The 24708-nt window shown below is 39.4% G+C and overlaps 1 protein-coding gene and 2 pseudogenes across 1 annotated transcript in view; 1 reads left to right on the top strand and 2 right to left on the bottom strand.

Annotated features, from left to right (window-relative positions):
- Positions 1-24708, top strand: part of LOC148000171 (amphiphysin-like) — a 143308-nt gene that overhangs the window by 25705 nt on the left and 92895 nt on the right. Inside the window, exons 3-4 of the mRNA XM_087591861.1 lie at positions 18209-18263; positions 23348-23442. Of these exons, the coding sequence (XP_087447987.1) occupies positions 18209-18263; positions 23348-23442 (150 nt within the window). The remainder of the gene's footprint in view (positions 1-18208; positions 18264-23347; positions 23443-24708) is intronic.
- On the bottom strand, positions 5481-7467 carry LOC108353132 (HAUS augmin-like complex subunit 6 pseudogene; annotated as a pseudogene).
- Positions 7522-8091, bottom strand: LOC148000173 (HAUS augmin-like complex subunit 6; annotated as a pseudogene).

The raw sequence follows: 24708 nt of genomic DNA, 5'->3' as shown, positions 1-24708 counted from the left end.
TTTGCAATTTGCTCTAACTCTGTGAAGAGTTGACTGGGGATTTTTGATGACGATTGCATTGAATCTGTAGATTGCTTTCAGCAAGATGACCATTTTTATAATATTAATCCTGCTAATCCATGAGCATGAGAGATCTTGCCATCTTCTGTGATCTTCAGTTTCTTCAGAGACTTGAAGTTCTTCTCATACAGACCTTTCACTTGCTTGGTTAGAGTCACCCAAGGTATTTTATATAATTTGTGACTATTGTGAAGGGTGTTGTTTCCCTAATTTCTTTCTCAGCCTGTTTATCCTTTGAGTAGAAGAAGGCAACTGATTTGAGTTAATTTTATATCCATCCACATTGCTGAAGTTGTTTATCTGCTGTAGGTGTTCTCTAGTGGAACTTTTGGGGTCACTATCATGTCATCTGCAAATAGTGATGTTTAGACTTCTTTTTCAAATTGTATCCCTTTGACCTTTTTTGTTGTCTAATTGCTCTGGCTAGGACTTCAAGTATTATATTGAATAAGTAGGGAGAGAGTGGGCAGCCTTATATATTCCCTGATTTTAGTAGGATTGCTTCAAGTTTCTCTCCATTTAGTTTGATGTTGGCTACTGGTTTGTTGTATATTGCTTTTACTATGTTTAGGTCTGGCCTTGAATTCCTGATCTTTCCAAGACTTTTCTCATGAAGGGGTGTTGAATTTTGTGAAATGTTTTCTGAGCATCTAATGAATTGATCATGTGTTTTTTTTTCCTTTGAGTTTGTTTATATAGTTGATTCCATTAATGGATTTCCATAGATTGAACCATCCCTGAATTCCTGGGGTTCTGTTTTTAACAATGTTTTATGTGAACTTCACACATGACCCTGGAGTGTACATTGCTCCCATCCCTCTCATCATTCTTTCCATGTCCAATACCTCCTTTCCAAATTAATATCTCTTCTCTAATTATTAGTGTTACCAGAACTGACAACTCTGGATTGAACCATCTATGTGGGAGTTTGTCCCTAAGGGAAACTGATTCTCCCTCTCACATTACCCATGATCACATGCCGAGCATGCTTGTTGTTGTCATTATTATCATTATTATTATTATTATTTCTTCTTTATGTACATGGGTGTTTTGCCTGTATGAATGCTTGTATATATCTTGTGCACCTGGTGTCTGCAGAGTCCAGAAGTGGATGTCAGATCTTCTGTAAATGTGGTTACAGAAAATTGTGAGCTTCCATTTTGGTGATGTTAATCAAACCTGCGTCCTCTGGAGGAGCAGCTAGTAGTCTTAACCACTGAGCTATTTGTCCAGTCTTCAGACTATGGTTTTTAATGATGGCTTCTGTGCTATATAGTGCTCAATGTGAGGTGCAAGAAATATGACCGAGGTGTATCACTTCTTTTACGTTTGCAATGTTGTCATAAAGATTATTTTCGCTTCCTGAAGGTGCTTGTCGTGTATTAGAGTATTTTACCACAAGTGGATTCCAATATCATTACTTGTTAACCTTCTATTAGTTAAGCTACTGATTATGGCCTCATGAAGTCTCAATTACCCAATAATATAATATCATTTAAGTTTAACAATGATAAGCACTTTTTATTAACTTGCTTTTATTATTGAGTTTACTTTCCTGAACTCTTTCTTATAAATCATAGCTCGTTTTCAATTCGATTTATGACTTTGACCATTTTCAGAAGAGAAATGTCAGAAAAGGCCAAAAATTCTAAGGTTAATGATTGGAATTCCTGTAGACTCATACTGCATGAGATGATGGAGTTTAATTTTCTGAAATCACATTGTAAGTTTTGTCTTCTGAGGTGTTGTGTATCTGATATTACTGTGGGCATCAAAGAAAGGCCCTTTTCTAATTATGAGTTTGCAGATTATTATTTTATGGGGTTATTTTGTTTATTTACATTTCAAATGCTCTCCTCCTCCTGGTTACCCCACCATACCCCAAAAAGTCCCCACTCCTCCCTCCTGCCTTCATGAGGGTCCTCCCCAACCCACCCACTCACTCCTGCCCCACTACCCTATCATTCCCCTACTCTAGAGCATCAAGCCTTCACAGGTCCCAGGGCTTCCCCTCCCATTGATGCCAGACAAGGCCATCCTCTGCTACATATACAGCTGGAGCCACGGGTCCCTCCGTGTGTATTCTTTGGTTGGTGGTTCTCTGGGAGCTCTGGGAGGTCTGGTTGGTTGATATTGTAGTTCCTCCCATTGGTTTGCAAACTTCAACTCTTTCAGTCCTTCCCCCAACTCCTCCATTGGGGTTTCTGTGCTTAGTCCACTGTTTGGCTGCAACCATCTACATCTGCATCTTTGAGGCTCTAACAGAGTCTCTCAGGAGACATCTACATCAGATTCCTGTCAATGAGCACTTCCCGGCATCAGCAAATGTCTGGGTTTGGTGGTTGCACACAGATAGAATCCCAGGAGGTGTAGTCCCTGGACGGCCCCTCCCTCAGTGTCTGCTCCATCCCTTTTCCCTGCATTTCCATTAGACAGGAACAATTCTGGGTTGAAATTTTGTGAAGGTGGTAGGGGCACCATCCCTCAACCGGGGGCATGCCTAACCTCTAGATTTGGTCTTTACAGATTCCCTTTGTTGGGTATTTCAACTAATATCATCCCTGTTGGGTCCTCAGAGCCTCTTGCTTCTCTGACTTCTGGAAATTTCTGGTGACAAACCCCATTTTTCATCCACCATTGCTTCACATCTCTGTTCAATTTCCTGACCCTCTGTACGTCTTTCCCATCTCTTCGCACACCTAACCCTGCACACTTTTTTCCTCTCCCCCACCTTTATTCCTTCCAATTCTCAACCTCCTGTGACTATTTTGTTTCCTCCTCAAAGTAGGACTGAGGCACCCTTGATCTTTGATCTTCCTTTTTCTTGACTTGCAAGGTCTGTAACTTTTATCATGGATATTCCCAGCTTTTTTCCTAATATCCACTTGTCAGTGAGTACATACCATGTGGGTTCCTTTGTGATTGGGTTACCTCAGTTACGATGATATTTTCTAGTTCCATCCATTTGTCTTAGAATTTCATGAAATCATTGTTTTTTGATAGGTGAGTAGCACTCCATTGTTTAAATGTACCATATTTTCTGTCTCCATTCCTCTGTTGAGGAGCATGTGGGTTCTTTCCAGCTTCTGGCTATTATAAATAAGGCTGCTAGTAACATAGTGGTACATGTGTCCTTGTTACCTGTTGGAGCATCTTTGGGTTACATGTCTAGGAGTGGTATGGCTGGGACCTCACTTAGTACTATGTCCAATTTTCTGAGGAAACTCCAGACTGATTTCTAGAGTAGTTGTACCAGCTTGCTGTCCTACAAGCAATGGAAGAGTGTTCCTCCTTCTCCATATCCTCACCAGCATCTGCTGTCATCTGCATTTTTTGATCTTAGCCATTCTGATTGGTGTGAGGTGGAATCTCAGGTTTGTTTTGATTTGCATTTCCCTGATGACTAAGGATTCTGAACATGTCCTTACATGCTTCTCAGCCATTTGAGATTCCTCAGTTGAGAATTGTCTGTTTAGCTCTTTACCCCATTTGTAATAGGGTTGTTTGGTTCTCTTGAGTCTAATTTCTTGAGTTCTTTGTGTACTTTAGATATTAGCCCTCTATTGTATGTAGGGTTAGTAAAAATCTTTTCTCAATCTTGGGTTGCCTTTTTGTCTTTTTTGACAGTGTTTTTTTGTTTGCTTGCTTGCCTTACGGAAGTTTTCAATTTTATATGTTCCCATTTTTCGATTGTTGATCTTAGAGAATAGGCCATTGGTGTCTATTCAGGAAAATTTTCTCTGTGCTCAGGTACTCGAGGCTCTTCTTCACTTTCTCTTCCATTCAATTCTGCGTGTGTTGTTTTATGTGACAGTCCTTGATCCATGTGGATTTGAGCTTTGTACAAGGAGATAGGAATGGATTGATTTGCATTCTTCTACATGCTTACTGCCAGTTGAGCCAGCATCATTTGTTGAAAATGCTGTCTTTTTTCCCACTGGATATTTTTAGCTTTTTTGTCAAAGATCAAGTGACCATATGTATGTGGTTTTATTTCTGGGGATTTTCATGTCTGTTCCATTGATCCACTTGTCTGTTGCTGTACCATGCAATTTTTAATCACTATTTATTACTATTGCTGTATTGCTTGAGATCAGGTATGATGAATCCCCCAGAAGGTCTTTTATTGTTGAGAATAATTTCACCATCCTGAGTTTTTTGTTAATCCAAATGAATTTGAGAATTGCTCTTTATAACTCTATGACAAGTTGAGTTGGAATTTTGATGGAGATTGCAGTGAATCTACAGATCGCTTTTGGCAAGATGTCCATTTTAACTATATTAATCTTGCCAGTCCATGAGCATAGGAGGTCTTTCCAGATTCTAAATTCTTCATTGATTTCTTTCTTCAGGGATTTGAAGTTCTTGTCATACAGATTTTTCACTTGCTTGGTTAGAGTCACACCAAGATATTTTATGTTATTTGTGACTCTTGTGAAGGGTGTTGTTTCCCCAATTTCTTTCTCAGTCCTATTATCTTTTGTGTAGAGGAAGGCTACTGGTTTGTTAGAGTTAATTTTATATCCAGCCACTTTGCTGAAGGTGTTTGTGAGCTGTAGGAGCACTCTGGTAGAATTTTTGGGGTCATTTACATATAGTATCATATCTGCAGATAGTGTTATCTTGACTTCCTCCTTCCCAATTTGTATTCCTTTGATCTCCTTTTGTTGTCTAATTGTTCTGCCTGGAAATATGAATAACCTTGTTGTCTTCTTCCTGATTTTAATGGGATTGCTTTGAGTTTCTCTCCATTTAGTGTGATGTTGGCAATTGGTTTACAGTATATTGCTTTTATTATATTTAGGTATGAACTTTGAATTCCTGATTTTTCAAATACTTTCAACATGAATAAGTGTTGTATTTTGTCAAAGGCTTTTTCAGCATCTAGTTGAGATGATCATATATGTTTTTCCCCCTGCTCTGAGTTTGTTTATATAGAGGATTACATTGATAGATTTCCGTACATTGAGCCATCCGTGCCTTCCTAGAGTGAAGCCTACTTGTTCATGGTGGATTATCATTTTAATATATCTTGGATTCAGTTTAGAGAATTTTATTGATTTTTTTTTTGCAAATTTCTCATTGATATTCTTGTTAAATATAAATAGAATTAAATTCTCAGTCTAACATACACAAAACAGAGTCTGACTGTTCTTTAAACATCTGGCCATCTTCTACCTTTCCCCATCTCCTCAATTCACTCCATTTCATCTTCACCTATCACATACATGCATTTTATCCCATCAACTTCATTCTGCAGGACCAATATACTTAGAATTCATTAAGTCTGTTTACAATTTTACAAACGTTACAGTATGTTGCTTTGATTACACATCCAAGGGTACTACACCTCATTCATTTTGTGTTATTACCAGAATATCCATCAAGATCCAGTAAAATGGTTTATTTCTCTTAAATGAGAGGGATATGGCTATTTAGTGGCTATTAGATTATGCACCCATCCTTATGTTAATGACTGATATTTTTTTTTCTTCTTTTTTCTTTTTTTTTCCGGAGCTGGGGACCGAACCCAGGGCCTTGCGCTTGCTAGGCAAGCACTCTACCACTGAGCTAAATCCCCAACCCCATGACTAATATTTTTAACATAACTATATTTGTAATTTACTTATAAGATTATTCTAGGAATCAAAATGGTTTTCTAAAATTTGACATTTGCTGTTCTTAAATACTTCACATTTCAAACTCATAATATTTAGCAAGAAAAAGAGAGAGAGAGAAAGACCTAAACACATTATAAGAAGCCAAAGTATATTCAGAACTTCTCTGATGCTAGAAAGAGAATTACACTTCCAATGTGTGGATCTCAGCTGCAGTTAAGTGACAAGGCTTCAGAGTAAGTGCATCAGCTAAATCAACTGGAAAATGCTTTATCTTGTCAAATCAGAGAGTCTCTTGCTTCAAGGCTCTTACTTGAGATTTCTTCTTCTTTTAAATTAGGCAGAAATTCCCCAAGCCTACATGGTAATGTGGTCCTCAATTTTTGCTCCACCAGAAAAGCTTTAGATAGAGGTGATACAGTCTATGTTCTTTCATCAAAGGACACGTGGGAAGACAGCTTTGTACAGTCAACAAACAAATCTTGAGTGTCCAAAACAGTGCATGTATCATCTACTTGCTTGGCTACAGGACTCAATTCTATTTTGTGTTGTTCAAGGTTAGACAGGCGAGATTCTTTCCTGATTTTGTTAAGAGATTTCTTCAGAGCCTCATAACTACTAAGAAGAGACTGTAAATTGGAATCTAATTCTGGAATAGCTTGTCTTTTCCCCACACCATCTGGAAAAGCATCACTGTCTACATAAGTCTTTGGTTCCAGGTGAAAAGTGGTCTCTGAATTTGTAGAACTATTAAGACTTAGGTGACCAACTTCTTCTGGAAGAGTCTCATGTAATATGCCAATGCCACTCAACCTCTGGAAAGAATCCCATAGCAAAGTCTTATGCGTGGAAGGTTCACTGCAAGAAGCTTGTGAGTAGTCCAACAGTCGAACACAGTCCTCTTTACTTCTACCCATCACATCTATTCCACTGCCCACAGCAGGGGAGAATGCCTCCATTTGTCTAGTTTCTGAAAGCCTGGTGGCTGCACATTCTAAATCTTGCTTACAAATCATTTTCTTATTTATCAAGTCTGACTCATCTTCTGTTGGGGGTTCACTGATCTGACTGGTTACCAGATGTTTCTGAGGTACACTGGTAAGCTGATCTGGAACAGCTTTCTCTTCAGGCAAATAAGACCCATCAAAATCTGGGGAAAAAATAGCCATGCTAAATTCCCTCTGATTATGCAGTGTAGATGAAGACTCTGACGACACGTCTCCAGCTTTGGCATCCACTAGAATCCCATCTGAACTTCTGTTAACTTCAGTTTCGACAGCTTTTCTCCATGAGCTTCTAATATCAGCTACTCGTCCACCAGCTGATCTTGCTCTCTCTGGAATGGATCACTCTTTTTCTCCAGCAGAGACCCTCCGGATACACTACTCTGTGCATTCTTTGCAGTATCTGATAAAGGAGAGACTTCCAATTCAGAACCTGCTATTTTCTTATAAGGCACGTTTTTCTCTTTGGGAGTCCTCATATTTGGATCCTTCTCAAGTAGTGTGAAACTGTTTGTATCTGAGGACGAAGCACACTGTCAGCGCCATCACACACATTTCCTGGGGTATCCACTTCTCTTCTGCTACCATTTTCTTGTTTAACTTCTTTATGTAAATCTGGAAGTGACGCAGGATACTTAAAAAGTACACTCTTTGCATATACTTCCTCTGACACAGGATCAAACGAAAGGGGAGACATGGGAGGCAAAAGATCCACAGCTGAAGGCCCGCCTTTAATTAGACTGAAAGGAGACACACCAAGAAAGCCTTTCCACTTCGTATGCCATTTTTCTTCCTTTTCAACAGTAGAATGTCTTATTGCAGTGACGTTCTCTTTTATTTTATGCCTTTTGAATCTTCTCTTGTATATTACTCTTTTCATCACAGGGTCCCAGTCTTTTAATTTGGTTTTGTAGACCCATGCATTCTGATCTTGCGTTTCATACTTGCTTAACAATCAGATGCGCATTATCCTGGTATTTTTGGGTAACATAATGTTCTCTTTGCAAAACCTGTAAAAATCTGTTGCGTGCTACATGGCATCTGGCAAGGCACTTGTGCATATCTTGTGGCTTTGCATTAAATGTTTCTGCAAAATGTAGAGAATTGTTAGAGTTTGTTTTAATATATTTGATTGCAGCATATCTTGCAAAATGATACATCAGATGAATAAACTTAGGACCACCGGGAGACATAAGCAATGAGCCAACAACCTGAGGAAAACTACTCCCACATTCAGCAGAAATCTCTTTTAACCATTCACAGCAATGTTTCCGGAATTCCATGTCAAGTTTTTGGTCAAATGGAGGCCAGCAATCTCTGAAAACTTCTTTGGCAAGAGACTCATCCAGTGTTTTAAACAAAAAATAGGAAACTATATGAAAGGCATCACGGTTCAGTTTGTCAAACATGTCCCTTTAATCCCAGAACTCCGAACGCAGAGGCAGGCGGAGACTATAGAGTGAGTTCCAGGACACCCAGGGCTACACAGAGAGAGGGTGTTTGGGTTTTGTTTTTGTTTTTTTGTTTTTTTTTTTGTCTCAAAATACCAAAATAATAAGTGATGATGATAATAATGATGGGGATGATATAATAATGGAATCACTCTTTTAATTAAATTATAAGGAGAAAAAGGTGCTTGAAATCGGAAGTTCGGGTCTAAAGTACATGAGTATAAACAAGGTACTTCATTTTGTGATCACAACCATAATAATTTAAGTGGCAAAAGAAAGGTTATCGGCTTTTGATTTTTCATTCATTGTTTTGGCCAGCTGTAACATGCTTTAGTTCGGATTCCAAGTTTAAACCCACAGTCAACTGCTTATAAGACGTTTGCATATACAGTTCCCCGACGCCTCCCACCAACTACAGACCACAAAAGCAGGGAGGGTTAAGAGGGCCCGCCGTTTTGTCTCAACTGCAGGGCACTCCTCCCTACACTGGTGACGAACAGTCAGTCCCCCGCCTTGGGCTGGCGGCCTCTGAGTTTTGCCTCCACCGGGGACCGCGCCACCGCCTGGGTCTCCTTACTCTCTAAGGTGCGCGTAGGATACCATCTTCCCGCCGACCCTGACGCCGGAACTCGGATCCAAATCCAGCGCCTGCAGGTACATCCAGAGATGCTGCTTCTTGAAAGCGGAGTCCCGGGCGGAGCTCATGCTTTCCAAAGGCACGGCGACTCTGACGGAGGAAAACGAAGGCACCGAAACCGTGAGGACCCTTGGACCCCTCCTCCTACAGGCATCCCGAGGTGACGGCAACCCCTCTGCTGCAGCCGCCTGCTGCCTCCTCTCCAAGAGCCATCACACCACAAAAGGCCGAACGCGCCCAGAAAACCAGGGCAGTGACTGCAGCGATTTATTGAGTATTTTTACATTGATATTTTTAGGTGAAATTGATATGTAGTTCTCTTTTTTGAGGGTCTTTTTATGGATTAGATATCAGTGTAACTGTGGCTTCATAGAAATAATTGGGTAGTTTTCCTTCTGTTTCTATTTTATACAATAGTTTGAGAAGTATTGGAACTATTTCTTCTTTGAAGGTCTGATAGAATTCTGCACTAAAACCATCTGACCCTGGGCTTTTTTTGGTTGGGAGACTTCTAATGACTGCTTCTATTTCCTTTGGGGTTATGGAGCTGTTTAGATGGTTTATTTGATCCTGATTTAACTTTGGTACCTGGTATCTGTTTAGAAAATTGTCCATTTCATCCAGGTTTTCCAGTTTTGTTGAGTATAGACTTTTGTAATAGGATCTGAATATTTTTTTAATTTTCTCAGTTGTTTCTGATTTTGTTATTTTGGATACTGTCTCTGTGCCCTCTGGTTAGTCTGCTTATGTATCTTGTTGGTTTTTCTCAAAGAAACAACTCCTAAATTTGTTGATTCTTTGTATAGTTCTTTTTGTTTCTACTTGGTTGATTTCAGTGCTGAGTTTGATTATTTCCTGCCATCTACTCCTCTTGGGTGTATTTGCTTCTTGTTGTTCTAGAGCTTTCTGATGAGCTGTTAAGCTGTATGATATCTCCAATTTCTTTATGGAAGCACTCAGGGCTATTAGTTTTCCTCTTAACACTGCTTTCACTGTGTTCAACAATTTTGGGTATGTTGTGCCTTCATTTTCATCGCATCATAAAATGTTTTTTATTTCTTTGTTTTTTTTTTTTTCTCCCCTGACTAAGTTATATAAGATAGTTGTTTAACTTCCATGGGTTTAGCTTTCTGTTGTTTTTGTTGCTATTGAAGACCAACCTTAGTCCGTAGTGGTTCAGTTGGATACATGGGATTAATTCAATGTTCTTGTATCGGTTGATGTTTGTTTTGTGTCAGGGTATATGGTCAATTTTTAAGAATGTACAATGAGATGCTGAGATGAACGTATATCCTTTTGTTTTAGGGTGAAATGTCTTGTAGATATCAGTTAAATCCATTTGGTTCATAACTTCTTTTTAGTTTCTTTGTGTCTCTTAATTTCTTTTTCCATGATATGTTCATTGGTGAAAGTGTGATGTTGAATCTCCTACTATTATTGGGTGAAATTCTAATGACTGCTTCTATTTCCTTTGAGCTTCAGTAACATTTCTTTTACAAATGTGGATGCCCTGGCAATTGGGGCATAGATGTTCAGAACTGAGAGTTCATCCTGTTGGATTTTCCCTTTGATAAGTATGCAGTGTCTTTCCCCATCTTTTTTGATAACTTTTGGGTGAAAGTCTATTTTGTTGGATATTAGAATGGTTACTCCAGCTTGTTTCTTGGGACCATTTGCTTGGAATAGCTTTTGCAGCCTTTTACTCTGAGGTGCTGTTTGTCTTTGTCACTGAGGTGTGTTTCCTGTATGCAGAAAAATACTGGATCCTGTTTACCTATCCATTCTGTTAGCCTATGTCTTTTTATTGGGGGAATGTAGCCCATTGATGTTGAGAGATATTACAGTCCAATGATTGTCTGCTCCTGTTATTTTTGTTGTTAGAGATGGAATTATGTTTGTGTGTTTCTCTTCTTTTGGGTTTGTTGTGAGAAGATTGGCTTCTTGCCTTTCTTGTGTGTAGTTTCCCACCTTGTATTGTACTTTTCCTTCAATTATCCTCTGCAGGGATGGGTTATTTTAAAGATATTGTTTAAATTTAGTTTTGTCTTGGAATAGCTTGGTTTCTCCATCTATGGTAATTGTGAGTTTTGCTGGGTGAAAAGGCTGGGCTCACATTTTTGTTCTTTGAGGTTCTGTGTGATATCTGCCCAGGATCTTCTGGCTTTTAGAGTTTCTGGTGAGAAGTCTGGTATAATTCTGATGTCTGCCTTTATATGATACTTGACCTTTTTCTCTTACTGGTTTCAATATTCTTTCTTTGTTCTGTGCATTTGGTGTTTTAATTATTATGTGATGAGAGGAATTTCTTTTCTGGTCCCATGTGTTCCATGTTTTGTCAGCTTTTTATATATGTATGGGCATTTCTTTCTTTGGGTTAAGGATGTTTTCTTCTGTAATTCTGTTGGAGATGTTTGCTGGCCCCTTTGGTTTGGGAATCTTCACTCCCTTCTATACCTATTATTCTCAGGTTTGGTCTTCTCACTGTGTCCTGGATTTCTTACACTTTTTGGGAGAGGAGCGTTGTACTTTCCTTGACTGTTGTGTTGATGCAATGACTTCTACCACTGGGATTCTTTCTTCCATCTCTCTCTTATGTTCTAGCGGTAATGCTTGCTTCTGTGACTCCTGTTCCATTTCCTAGGATTTTCATCTCCAGGGCTCTCCCCTTTGTGTTTTCTTTAATGTTTCTATTTCCATATAGAAACATATAGAAATTGGATGGTTTTGTTCAATTCCTCCACCTGTTTGATTGTATTCTCCTGTATTTTTTAAAGTGATTTATGTGTTTTCTCTTTAAGGGCTTCTACTTATTTACTTTTGTTCTCCTGTATTTCTTTAAGGGATTTTTTTGTGTCCTTTTTAAAGTCCTCTATCATCTTTGTGAAATGAGAATTTACATCTGAATCTTGCTTTATAGGTGTATTGGAGTATCCAGGACTTGCTGTGATGGGAGAACTGGGTTCTGATATTGCCAATCCAATTGACTTCTGTTGCTTATGTTCTTGTGTTTGTCTCTCACCATCTGGTTATCCCTGGTGTTATTTGGCCTCCCTGACTCTGTCTGAACCCTGCCCTTCCTGTGACCCTGTGATTCTGTGATTCTATTACCCTGTGTTCCTGGATGTGTCAGAATAACTGTCAAGTCAAGCTGTAACTGGAGTGTGGGCTGTGTGCATGCAGATTCTTAATTAGAGAGATGACTTAATGACATCTAAATTTTTATATGTGTGGTATACATATCACCTTGTACACATCACAAATAGTTTCAACCTTGCTCTCCATGGTGTGTTAGGTACTCTGTCTAAATGAATATTTATAACTTTCTGCCCTCTAATTTTACATGAATCTGCTTGCCCACAATTTTGGGAAGGCATCAAGCACCACAGTGAAGTTGTTTTGTTTTGTTTGTTTGTTTATGTCTGTTTCTGAGTTGGCTTGGGCAGAATCCTTTGTGCACAGAAGACTACATGTTTCCCACTGAACTTTTTTCCAATTCACGATGACTGGATTTGGACTTTCTGGAATGAGTTTTTTGTTGACAACCATGTACAAAAATTATGAGAACTTCCAAATCACCACCAACTGCAGTTTCCACGGCCAAGGTGAGGTTAAGCTCCCATAGCTATGTGCCTTGAGATCTGAGTTCCTCTCTAGTTCAAGCAGTGCCTGAGGGATTCGTGACTCATATTTGTCTGGCTTCTCATCTTGGATCCTCACGATCTTTGTCCCCGAGTTGAACATTGCCTTGTTCTTGCAGAGGTTCTACTTAGAAAAAGATGTTCCTACTTTTGTAGCAAAAGGTACCTGAATAGAGAAATCAGTTATTACATTACCACATTTCAGACATTAATTCTATGCTACTGTATTTTAAACAGATATCAAGTCCCTGAAACCTTAAGGTAATTTCCTGTCTTGCATAACTTCACTAATAACATTTGTCATATATTGTTTTCTCCTCCTCCTCCTCTTCTCATTTTTCTTCTTCTCTTTGTCCTCCTCCTCCTTCCTCTTCTTCTCTTTGTCCTCCTCTTCCTCCCCCTCCTCCTCCTCCTCCTCTTTGTCCTTCTCCTCCTTCTCCCCCTCTTTCTCTCTTTCTCTTATGTCCAGTTTTCTAATGTTAGTGAGGGATAAAGACTCACATCCCCTGCCCATGGGTGTCATGCCCAATGCACAATGTTGTGTGTAAAAGTAGTTGTTAAAATCATCTAGCACTAACTAGTGTCCTACAATATCATTAACTCTATGCATTTTGTTCATAATCTTATTAACTCAATACCTAAAATATGGCTTATTTATTTTTGAAAGAACTAACTGAGAAAAAATGAAGCTAATAAAATTGTTCTTTGTTGACTCCTGGAGTATTTACTATGATTAAGTTCTTGGGTATTTTTGATTCTTCAATGTGCTACTTATTACACCTTAATGGATACCTGGCTCTGAAGCCAAAGACCTAGAAGTCTATCAAAATGTATTGCAGCTCCTCTTTGTCACTTCATAGAAAGCCCACCTGTCACTGCCAGAGTATATCATGGCGTTTCTCTTCAGTGTCATTTATTCATGCTTGTTTGGTACTTCATAGACAATGTCTTTTAATGTTTCAGTACAGATACCACTGCTTGTTAGGTGGTTTATAGATGATGACTTCATAGACAGTGCTTCCTGGTTCTGAAGACCCTTACAGATGCAACGGTTTTGAATTCTGGGTTGTCTGGGTACCACTCACTGCGCACAATGCTGCACTTCTTGACAGATTATTAATGCAAATTATCAATGAGCTTTTGTTCTTCTAAACTAGCATGTTGAACAGTAACTTGAAAACATTAAACTAAACATGAAATGTGACTTCTTTGTACTAATAAAGATCTTTGAAATACTTATTGCTAATGTGCAGTGTTTCTCTCTTAATTTGATTTCTAACTTCAAACTGATCCTTAGGGAGTGTGTTGATGAAAGCTGCACACAGGAGAAAGAAGCAAGATATCATAAGTCTCAGCAAGGCAGAGATCTTCTAATCCATATGAACTTTGTATGTGCCTGCTAATTTTTGCAACCTCTATTATGAAATCGTCACATGTTTTCCAGGAAATCTGAAGAGAAGGCAACCTGAGGGAGTGCCTCCTTCTTCCCTGTGTTGGAAAAGTGTGAAAGAGTTTTAATGTTGAAGAAAAAGAATCCCAAGTCCCTTAGGTTCTATGTGTGGTAAAGTGGGGAACCAGCTTGGCTTGAGAAATAGCAGGCAGCTACTGACAAATTGATAGAGGATTCAATTGAAAGAAGAAAAGAACTTCTGACCAACATCGGAACTTTCCTGCAATAATATAGTGTTTGGTAGGATAAGGGCCTTTGTAGGTAGCAAATCCTCCTTGGGTCTTGTTTGAAAAAGAATTTTATATGATTTAATTATAATGATAGCTTTCTTTGCTCCCCTGTTTCCATGATCCCTGAAGAAACTGTGATCAAAAGGTAAAATAATAGTGTGTAATACCATTCGTTGAAAATTGCAAAAAAAAAAAAAAAAACCAAACAAAAAACAAACGAAAAACAAAAACAAAAAAAACAAACAAAAACTAGTTAGGAAAAGTAAAGACATGTAGTACCACAGGTATGAGGAGTTAAATATATTTTCTATACACATAGAATACAAAATTTATGATTGAGTTCAATAAAGGTCCTAAGAGGAATTCAGACTGGCTTCAGAGTCAGTGAAATCTGAATAGCAGGAGAAGCATTTTTCAACCTAAATTGAGGAGAACTGTATTGAGGTCTGGGTTCTGTGGAGATGCACCAGTAACATTGGAGAAACTGGAGAAATCATTAGAAATGAATGAGGGAAACATACACCAGAAAGCACAGTGCATTGGAAACAAATAAAGGGAAAGTATTTTCCAGAGGGTAGGTGCTGCTGTGTCACAGGAAATCCTGTGTGGAGAAGGGGAGTGCAGACACAGAGAGAGGGAAAGGAAAGCCATTGACCAGATCATTACAGAGCAGAAAAGGACCACAGGAAAGGGGCTGAGCCTCTCTGCTCTTCTGTTATAAGCCAGCAACAAGCAAGCCTTAGAAACATCGGACAATTCTGCTAGACCACACACATAACCTGTGACAGGAATCCTGGCACATGGTACAGATGAATAGGAAGGGAGCATACAAACATATAGTAAGAATATATTACAATCATCTATGTTCACCCACAATGATGGAGAGAAATATCGACATGCAAAAGAAGCTGCCCTATCATATGCTGGAGGTGAACAATTTTCCTGCAAAGCCTTTATATTGTGGAATTAGGTAGAATTTTATATGGAGCTCAATGGAGTTGTTACTGAAAGATTTACATGCCCTTGTGGGGGAAATTAAACATTTTAATAATTGGGAAAGAAGAAAGTAATTTAAAGCTCCATTTTCTGCTTAAATTGAACTCATCTATTTAAGCTAGTATTGTACAGCCTGAACTTTTCCTCACTGTTACATTAAAAAACAATTTCTTCTTAGAATCTCACTTCATTAAAAAAATAATCATTTCTTGTTGGCAAGATGAATCCAGTGTATGGAGTTGAGCATGAATAATTTAATTTCTTTCTTGTTTTCAAAGGAAAGACAGTGGCTTATTGTGGACTATATTTGGCACACTTTGTTCTATGTATATTTGTGAAGTGAATGATCTCTCCTGCTGTGGTACTTATGCTATTTCATGTGCACTGAACCATCTTGGTAACTTATGGCCATGCAAGCTGACTCTGCATATTATTTGCATGAGATGCTGAGGGCAAAGCATCTTAGTCTAAAGGGAGGATTCTCTTATCTTTGTGACCCTGAACTGTTGCAAAGGACCAGGAAGAGCACAGCCATGCTCTAAAAACCAAAGGTATCTATGTGTGAGGGTCTGGCCTAAGGACTGCAAGCATGGTTTTCTTCTGGATGTATTCCTGAGAAGCCACTGACAATGACCCAGATTCTCTACTTTGCTGGTTCGAGACTTTAGCGTCAGGTCATTTGGAGTCTAAATCTTTCCAAGACTGTCTGAATTTAGATCTGATTCTCTAAATCTAATCTCTGGAATTAGGGATGGGTAACCTGGCTTCTCTGTAAGGACAAACCATCCTTTTCCGTTGTCAAAGCGTCCATTATCTTCTAAGCATCTGCTTTAACATTTCCAGTTGCTTTTGGTTGCTGGATTTCTGTGAATCCCAGCAATGCTTTTCTGCTTAACAGCTCCACGGGATCTTTTGTTATTGTATCTCTGCCTTCTCTACTTGTCAGTGGTCTGTGCTCTCTGTGACTCATTCAATTGGGCAGTTTGACTGTATTCTGCTGAGGTCGCACTATCACCATGACTTTCTACAGAAATGGTTCTAACTTTTGGAAATGCAAAGAGTAGCTGTATTGCATTTCTTCTCTCTCTGGGATCCAGTGCAGGCAAGCAGCTCTCCCACCCCTGCCTGATGTCCTACACTGTGGATCTCAGAGCACAGAAAAGACATTCAGGGATGTTTGATGGCTCCCGTCTTACTGCTTCATGGCACTTCTACTCACATTCATGGCCTAAGAGAAGCACTATAGCCAAGTCTGATGTTTTAAACTGGAAGTCTTACTCCTATTAAAATAATTAGGAAAGATTGGCAATAATATAATCATCCAAATATATATTTTACATCTTTCATATACAATACTTTCTTTTCTGAGAAGAATACAGATCAACTTTTCTGAAGTCACAAATTATATCAAACCTGTGTATATTGTTTTTCCTATAGTACACACCTATAATCTACATGTGTATAGATGAGACATGGTAGAAGATTAACAACAATCACTTTTCATATTTCCTAAGGTCATGTGACTTCACCAAACTACTCTTCTTTTTTATGTTCAGAACTCTCACTTTTTCACTCTGATATATCTAAACCACCACAACGAGTGCTCCCACTCTCAGGGCCCGTTTTAAGGTAACATTTTCTTAAACACAAGGATAGTGAACAAAGCATCTGAAGCATATACAACATGGACACCTTCATCAAACATAGGGTTTATGTTCCTGTAAGGGAGAGATCAGGGCATGACTCAATGCAATGCACAAATTAAAATTTGGGATTGCTGATGGAGTTTTCCATGAAGTGCTTTTGCACCAGGGTTGATTATGAGATATGGCCTCTGTAGAAAGTGAAAGGGTGATCAGGCAGGGGATGACCTACTGTCTTCAGATTTAGATTTGAGTGGGAAAAGTCCTTTTCCTGAGATATTGCCTTAGCAGTCCTGAAGGCTGTGGCATTTCTGGAGGCTCTTCACTCTCCACCTTACTTCATACATGGAATCCCCTATCTTTAGCGTCTCTGTGGAAAGCTTTGCTACTGTACTCTCTCGCTTTAGAATTTCACCTGTCATTCCCTAGCTTTTTACAGTTTTTCTTCACTGTGGTTCTAAATGGCTCATTAAGTCAAGAGAACCCTAGAATGTTTATTTTACACCATTTCAATACACTAAGAGGACAGCCACTTATTTAAAACTTGATGATTTCCTTCTCCCATCCTGAATGGAACTACTCTGATTGAAATGTGTGTTCAAGTAAATACAATAACCTTCAACCCTTATCTGATGTTAGCAGTATACAAAGTAGCAAAACTAGTCTGAGCTTAATTCAAGTATACACTTTCCCTCTGTGCTCCGTACATAGCTTTCTCAGACACAATGTGACTCTGTGCTCCATTGCTGCTCTGTAGGATGCACCTTGAATCCAACATACCCTTCAGGTAAATTATTCTTGTCAGAGTTTCTTTGTATTGGTCACAAAGATTAAAAATAATCTTTGTGTTTTTATGATATTTCAGAGTTCTTACATATCTCTGAGTGTTTTGAATGGCTGTTTAGGACCAAATGCCATTTGTGTATGATATAGTTTGCTTAGATACTTTAGGCTTTGTGTTGGAGGATGACTTATAATCATTGGATTACTTTGTTAAGCAAATATGAGTGCCACATTGTTCCCATTAAACAAAGGTGGAACAGTTTCTTTTTGCACGTTTGCAGCATTATCAGAAGACTAAGCTTTGTGCAGAGCATTGTGCTTCAGCATTTACCTTCCAGCAGGCTGCCAGACAGACCCACAACAGCCGGCAGCATGGTAAACACAGGGGATGAAATCTGTGTCATTATTTCCTGGCATCTAAATTTAAAAAGCAGTGACTGTAAATACACAGGAGTTTGCCTGCTGGACCCCATTTTCTAATCTTAGCAAAATCTTATTTTTCTTTCTTCTTCTGACTAGCACCTTTATAAGTACCAAGATAGATGGGCATATTATCTTGTTCAGATTGTGCTTGCATATTTATATTTTTTGCAATAATAAGGTTCTGGAAATGATAACCGAATCTTATTGCTTCTTAGATATTTGTATGCAAAACATAGACAGGATGTTTAGTATATCTGTATTTGTATGTTTTTCAGGCAGAGGGTACCAGACTTCAGCGAGAACTGCGAGGATATTTAGCGGCAATCAAAGGTAATGTGAATGTGTGTTGTTTATAACCTGCTTCCAAGTGAAGCTGTTCTTAGAATTTGTAGGAGACAGGAATGAGTGTTAATGAGGAAGCCACTTGGGTTTCTGGCAAGTAGGGTACTTGAACACAGGTGTTTTATTCCGCCCACCTCCAATTTCCATTGAAATGATAATCAGAATACACATGGACAAATATACATCTGCCCTTCTGTTGCAAACTAAGAATAAATACCACCCACATGGCAGAGATTTCTAGGAAGGCTCCTTAGACCTAGTGTGTTAGAGATTTACTAAAGCAAAGCTGCTGCCTGGGGAGTTAGGTCCCAAGAGTACAATACTCACAGACCCACTTAAGATCTCTCAATATGGGGAGAAAGAAGTTGTAGCACAAGCTGGTTGCAGTTGGGCAGGGAACACAGCCTGTGACTTGCAAGAACAAAACCAAAACAACAACAACAAAACGCCCCCCCCCACACACATTATTTATAAAGTCCTGCCAATGTGCTAGATTGTTTCCCAGATGGAAATAGCTAGACCTCTGCAATGGTTTCTAATCTTTGTCACGCAAACTCAGAGGCTAGTGGAAGGGGGAAGAGAGGAATGGGTGGTGGGCTGTGCTCAGTGAAGCTGCTCTCCATTGATCACCAGGCCTTCTCTGAGTCAGAGCCAAGGGCATCAGCAGATGTGGTACTCCGCGGATTAGACCTCAGATCTCAAGACGTGTGGCAGCAGGATGAAGTATCTATAAGGAGTGTTATGGAAATTCTCCAAACATTGAAGGCCCCATTTTACATTTCACTACTGCCTAATTCAAATAACCAGTTAAATATTTACATGCAAAATTTTTCAAAATCAGATTAAAACACAAAATATTTAGTCCCCGTTTTTCGAATGAATTAGGTCTTTACAAGATACCCCAAAAGATATAAACCAAGAACAAGAGATTTGATTATATAAATGTGTATTTAAAACTACCATACTTTGACAATTTATTCAATGCAATTGAACTAAGATATAAAGAACCTAGTAAGTAAACTAAGTAGAGAAAGGTTTGTTTGTTCTCCCTCTCCCTCTCCCTCTCTTCTTCTCTCTCTCCCTCTCTCCCTCTTCCTCTGAACAAAATATTTGAGGAAAAAAATTAGGTAGAGAAAAATAAAACAGGGGAAGCTGAGGCAGGAAGATGATAAGTTCAAAGCTACCCTGATGAACTTAGTGAAATTGTCTTGAAATGAAAATGTAAACAGGGTTAGGGTGACATAGTTTGGTGGTGGAACAGTCATTTGTGTAGTTGACTACCCATTCCTAGGTCCAGTCCCCAGCACTGCAAAATCAGAAAGTAGCAAAGAACTTCTGAGGGCTGTGACATGAAAATGCCATCTTCAAGACTCACTAAAGAATGGTTAAAGAGACAATGGCACAGGATTCTCCTTCTGTATAATTGTGTATAAGTTGGTCTCTTTTATCTCATTAATATAGAGAATTCTCCAGGAAAAGACTGGTATAATTCTTTTCTTTAGTATAATAGAGAAAGAAAGCTCCTTAAGTGAGGCAGTAGTTCAGTGAGGAACTTGGGTGGCTCATGAAAGCAGCACCCGCCTACTTCTGGTGGCCACATCTCTCTGATGGAGAAGCGATCATATGAGCTTGACCCTCCTTTGTTTCTGCTGATTTGATGGTATTAGTTAGTTATGTTGCACGGTGTTCTGTGTTGATGTTACTTTGGCGAAAAACTGGAATGATGAATGTTTAAGCAGATGCCTGGTGAGCTTCTCAGAGTGCTACTCAGAGCTGCCTACGACACTGTGTTCTTCAGACATACAGTGGTGTAGGCAGGGTATCCCAGATGGCTGCTCTTCTCAGTGTTAAGAAGAATAAGTCATGCTCATGGGAACACATTTTGGATTGGAAAACACAGTTAAACACAAGGCTCATGCATGCATTACATAGGTCATAATTAGCCTTGTGAAGACATTTCACTTGAGGCCAGTTTCTGTTTTATCGAGAATGCTGGCAAATTGATGGTAGTGCAGTGCTCACAACCTCACAGCACCATTTCAGCAGCAGTACAAAGAGACGAGATCAGTCCCAGAGGCTTGTAGAAGCTGAGGCAATTTTGGGAGAAGCATTGAGTCACTGTCTGAATTCACAAACGCTATCTCAAAACTAGTACCCTAGCCCTGGCTTTTAGACTCTCTGCCCTCTCTCCTATGGCATTCACTGAACCTCAGGTCTAGAAGTTGTGCCACTTGGAGTTTGTTTTTCTGTGGCCACTTCTCTACATTTTGACCATCTTCACATCTCTGTAGTAGCGTCTGTCTACTGCATAAAATAAGCTTCTTTTGCTGAGTGATCAGACGCTGTGGGTATAAGAATAAGTCTTTAGAATATAGTTAGAAGCCATATTGATTTAAAAACTTGGCAGTTTTAGGTTTTCCATCTACTAGGGTCCATTGCTCCTCCAGCATCTGGTAGCTCGCTACGTGTATAGTCCCAAGCATGAATTCCCTCCCCTTGAGCAGCCTTAAGTCCAATTAGATCACAGTTGGTAGCCCCTAAGGTAAAAGTGTTCTTATTGTTCCCCCGGGGATATCTCATCCCACTTGTCATTACTGGGCTTTATAGGCTTTATATTTGGGGAGGATTATTGATTGTTTTTCTTCCTTGGCTGCTTGAATGGCCTTTATAATACTGTGAGAGCTAGTTAATCCTCAGGGAGGAGCCTCCAAGGTCAGTCCAGCTTGATTCCTTCAAGTCCAGTGTCTGGAGTGTGTGGTGTGTCTTCAGAAATAGAATTTTACCTTCAAGTTCTGGGAGGGAGCCAATGAAAATGGCAGCAGCCGACATTGTTTTGGGAGTTCTGAACACTCCTGACCAACAGTAGGAAGGGAGGTTTCTTTACTTGGGCCTGGGGTTTTGTTACATGGTCTATTCCTCTTGTAGCACACTGCTACCCAATGTAGTGTGACTCCAGTGACAACATTTCTGCAGGCTTATTGGAGTGGTTGCTTCTTGTTCTGTACAAGCTCGATTAGTTTTAACTGAAATGTTTATTTCAAGGCTATGCAAGCAAAGAACACTCATATTGGAGTGCAATATCTACCATTAGTCTCAGAGGATGAAAGGAAACTCATGAACTTGGCGTCAAATGGAAATCTATTTTACTAAATACCTTGGAGAAAGCCCAACATTTTTAAAAGAGGCTCCTATCTAATAGAAACTGAATATTCCTCCTATATATGGTACTCTGTGGTGATATACAAGCTTATAAATGACTAATCTTATAGCATGTATTAGACGTTAACTGCCAGCAGTAGCTTTTAGCATGAATTCTCTTCTAAGGGAAAAAAATTACTTTGTAAGGAAACTGGACTTTAGATATTTGTGTTGTATTCTGTAATCAGAATAAGAACTTTGTTTTAGTTTGGTTTTGTGCTTTTAGGTAATTTATAAAGAATAGAAATTTAATTGGCTCATCTGGAGTTTGGGAATTTCAAGATGAGAAGTCCCACATCTGGAAAGCTCTGCCACTCTACAGCATAACCATTCCCTGGACAAAGGAGAAAAAGCGAGGAGCTCATTCTCTAGAAGGCTCTGTCCTCTTGGATATGAGCCTGCTTGCTCAATAGTAGCACTAATCCATTCTTGAAGGCATTCTGACAGTCTCTGCTTGAAGACTTCCCTGTACTGATAATTAAGGTTCTAAAACATAAACTTTGAGAGGCACATTCATGTGGAAATATTTCCCAGCTGTAAAATATCCCAAACTCTTTGTGCACTTTACAAGGAAGTCCACCCCTTTATCATTTGAGTCTCAATCCACCTGGTACGTATGGGGTCAACTTCTTGGAACCCATTTCTATGTTAAAATGTTTTTTTCCAAATTCTCCGTGTATATGCCATATATTGGACAGTCACTAAGAGAAACATGACTGTAATATTGTGTTTTTAGCATCATTGAGTAAATTTTGTTTGAGGCCAGTTTTGTTTTTCACCACAAAGGTCATTTGACTGACAGTGGCATCCCCCAACTTGTCTAGTGCCTATTTCTTAGCTAATAATAATTTTTTCAGTTGCAGGCAGAGATTAAAGAAAATACCAGGAGCCTTGTCATCGGGATTATAGTTCAGCTCCTTGCTGAATCCAAAACTGCTTACTGTCTGCCCATCAATCATGTGGTTGTTTTCAGTTTATAAATGATTTCAATCCTTGCTTTACTGCATTACCCTATATCAGCTTCTTCGCGATAAAGGCTTAGACATTAATGTGGCCACCTGGAGTCTTCCACCTATTGTTTGCTTATATTTCTAGTGTCATTTACAGGCACCACCATGTAGACCCAGCATCTGCATCTTATTCTCTATGCTTTGATGGGTCTGACCATGTCAGGAGGAGGAAAAGGGGGTAGTGTTAGCAAAGCCCTAGCCGTGCTTTATACCTCAGCTGCTCATAGAAGCTTCACACCATGACTATTAATAACCATGTTTGCCACCTACCAATGTGCAAAGAAAATTTAGAGCCATAGGCTGATGAACTCAAAACTGTCTAAAAGGCCTTATCCAAAACTGTATTTACAGTTTTAAGAGATAAATACATTTTACTCCTTATCTTAGGAAGAAAGTTCCTCTTGAATTGTAACCATTTTCAACAATTTTACTATTTAAATCATTAAACCACTTTCAGCGGACACATATGAAAGTCCTATTTATACTGTTTCTACCTGCTTCAAAAGTGCTATATTTCTGTACATTGATCCAAGATTAATTTTGCTTTTAGAACTTTGCAATGTTGCCTACTATTTTTGTGTCCTAACTATTTGTTAGGTCCCCTTTAACAGGCAACTAGAGCACACTGTTGTTGCAGTTCTTAGATGATGACACTGTTGACGTTTTCTGAGACCCAGTGTTTTGCTACCATTGTGTCAGTTACTAAAAAGGTGTATCATGAGAACGAATGTAAGGTTAGGAGTCTCTCCAGGAACGATGTAGGTGTGCCATCACAGTTCTTTGTGTGTCACTTAGCAAAGCGGGGCATAAGACAGCAATGCCTCCCTATTCCATATAACCGGAACTGGTTTTCTCCGTTGCCAGGTATGCAGGAGGCCTCAATGAAGCTTACCGAGTCACTACATGAAGTCTACGAGCCAGATTGGTATGGACGGGAAGATGTAAAGATGGTTGGTGAGGTAAGAGCTGGATGGCAACTTCTAGGAGTCCCTGAGTGGCTTCCAGAAGACTTCTACTACTTAGTCCACATTTCACTTCTCCACCTCAGGGCATGAATCACAAATCAAGATGAGATACTAAAAAAGCAGCCTGGAGTTCTACTGCCTAGGCCATCACCAACTTGTAGTGTGAGGGAAGGTGATTTTAAAACCACTTGAAGTTGGGGTTAAAGATTGCTTTTCCTCATAATAACAGTGACTCGTTCATGTCTGTTACATAACATAGATTGTACCAGTTATATGTGGCAGAGTCTTTTATCAACTTGATTTTCTTTTTTTTTTTTTTTTTTTTTTTTTTTTTTTTTTTTTTTTCTTCCAGAATGCTAATTTATTCTTATTTACACATTGAAGCACACTAAAATAACAATACTACAATTAGTAGAAAGGAGTACATTTCAGACCCTATAACAGAAACACTTTTTTTTTTTTTTTATTAACTTGAGTATTTCTTATATACATTTCGAGTGTTATTCCCTTTCCCGGTTTCCGGGCAAACATCCCCCTCCCCCCTCCCCTTCCTTATGGGTGTTCCCCTCCCAACCCTCCCCCCATTGCCGCCCTCCCCCCATAGACTAGTTCACTGTGGGTTCAGTCTTAGCAGGACCCAGGGCTTCCCCTTCCACTGGTGCTCTTACTAGGATATTCATTGCTACCTATGGGGTCAGAGTCCAGGGTCAGTCCATGTATAGTCTTTAGGTAGTGGCTTAGTCCCTGGAAGCTCTGGTTGCTTGGCATTGTTGTACTTTTGGGGTCTCGAGCCCCTTCAAGCTCTTCCAGTTCTTTCTCTGATTCCTTCAATAGGGGACCTATTCTCAGTTCAGTGGTTTGATGCTGGCATTCGCCTCTATATTTGCTGTATTTTGGCTGTGTCTCTCAGGAGCGATCTACATCCGGCTCCTGTCGGTCTGCACTTCTTTGCTTCATCCATCTTGTCTAATTGGGTGGCTGTAAATGTATGGGCCACATGTGGGGCAGGCTCTGAATGGGTGTTCCTTCAGTCTCTGTTTTAATCTTTGCCTCTCCCTTCCCTGCCAAGGGTATTCTTTTTCCTCATTTAAAGAAGGAGTGAAGCATTCACATTTTGATCATCCGTCTTGAGTTTCGTTTGTTCTAGGGATCTAGGGTAATTCAAGCATTTGGGCTAATAGCCACTTATCAATGAGTGCATACCATGTATGTCTTTCTGTGATTGGGTTAGCTCACTCAGGATGATATTTTCCAGTTCCA

This window comes from Rattus norvegicus, chromosome 17 (assembly GCF_021556685.1).
Source record: "Rattus norvegicus strain SHRSP/BbbUtx chromosome 17, alternate assembly SHRSP_T2T, whole genome shotgun sequence".
Classification (NCBI taxonomy): Eukaryota; Metazoa; Chordata; class Mammalia; order Rodentia; family Muridae; genus Rattus; species Rattus norvegicus.
Note: the sequence above shows the minus strand (reverse complement) of the source record. Positions and strands in the feature narration are given on the sequence as shown.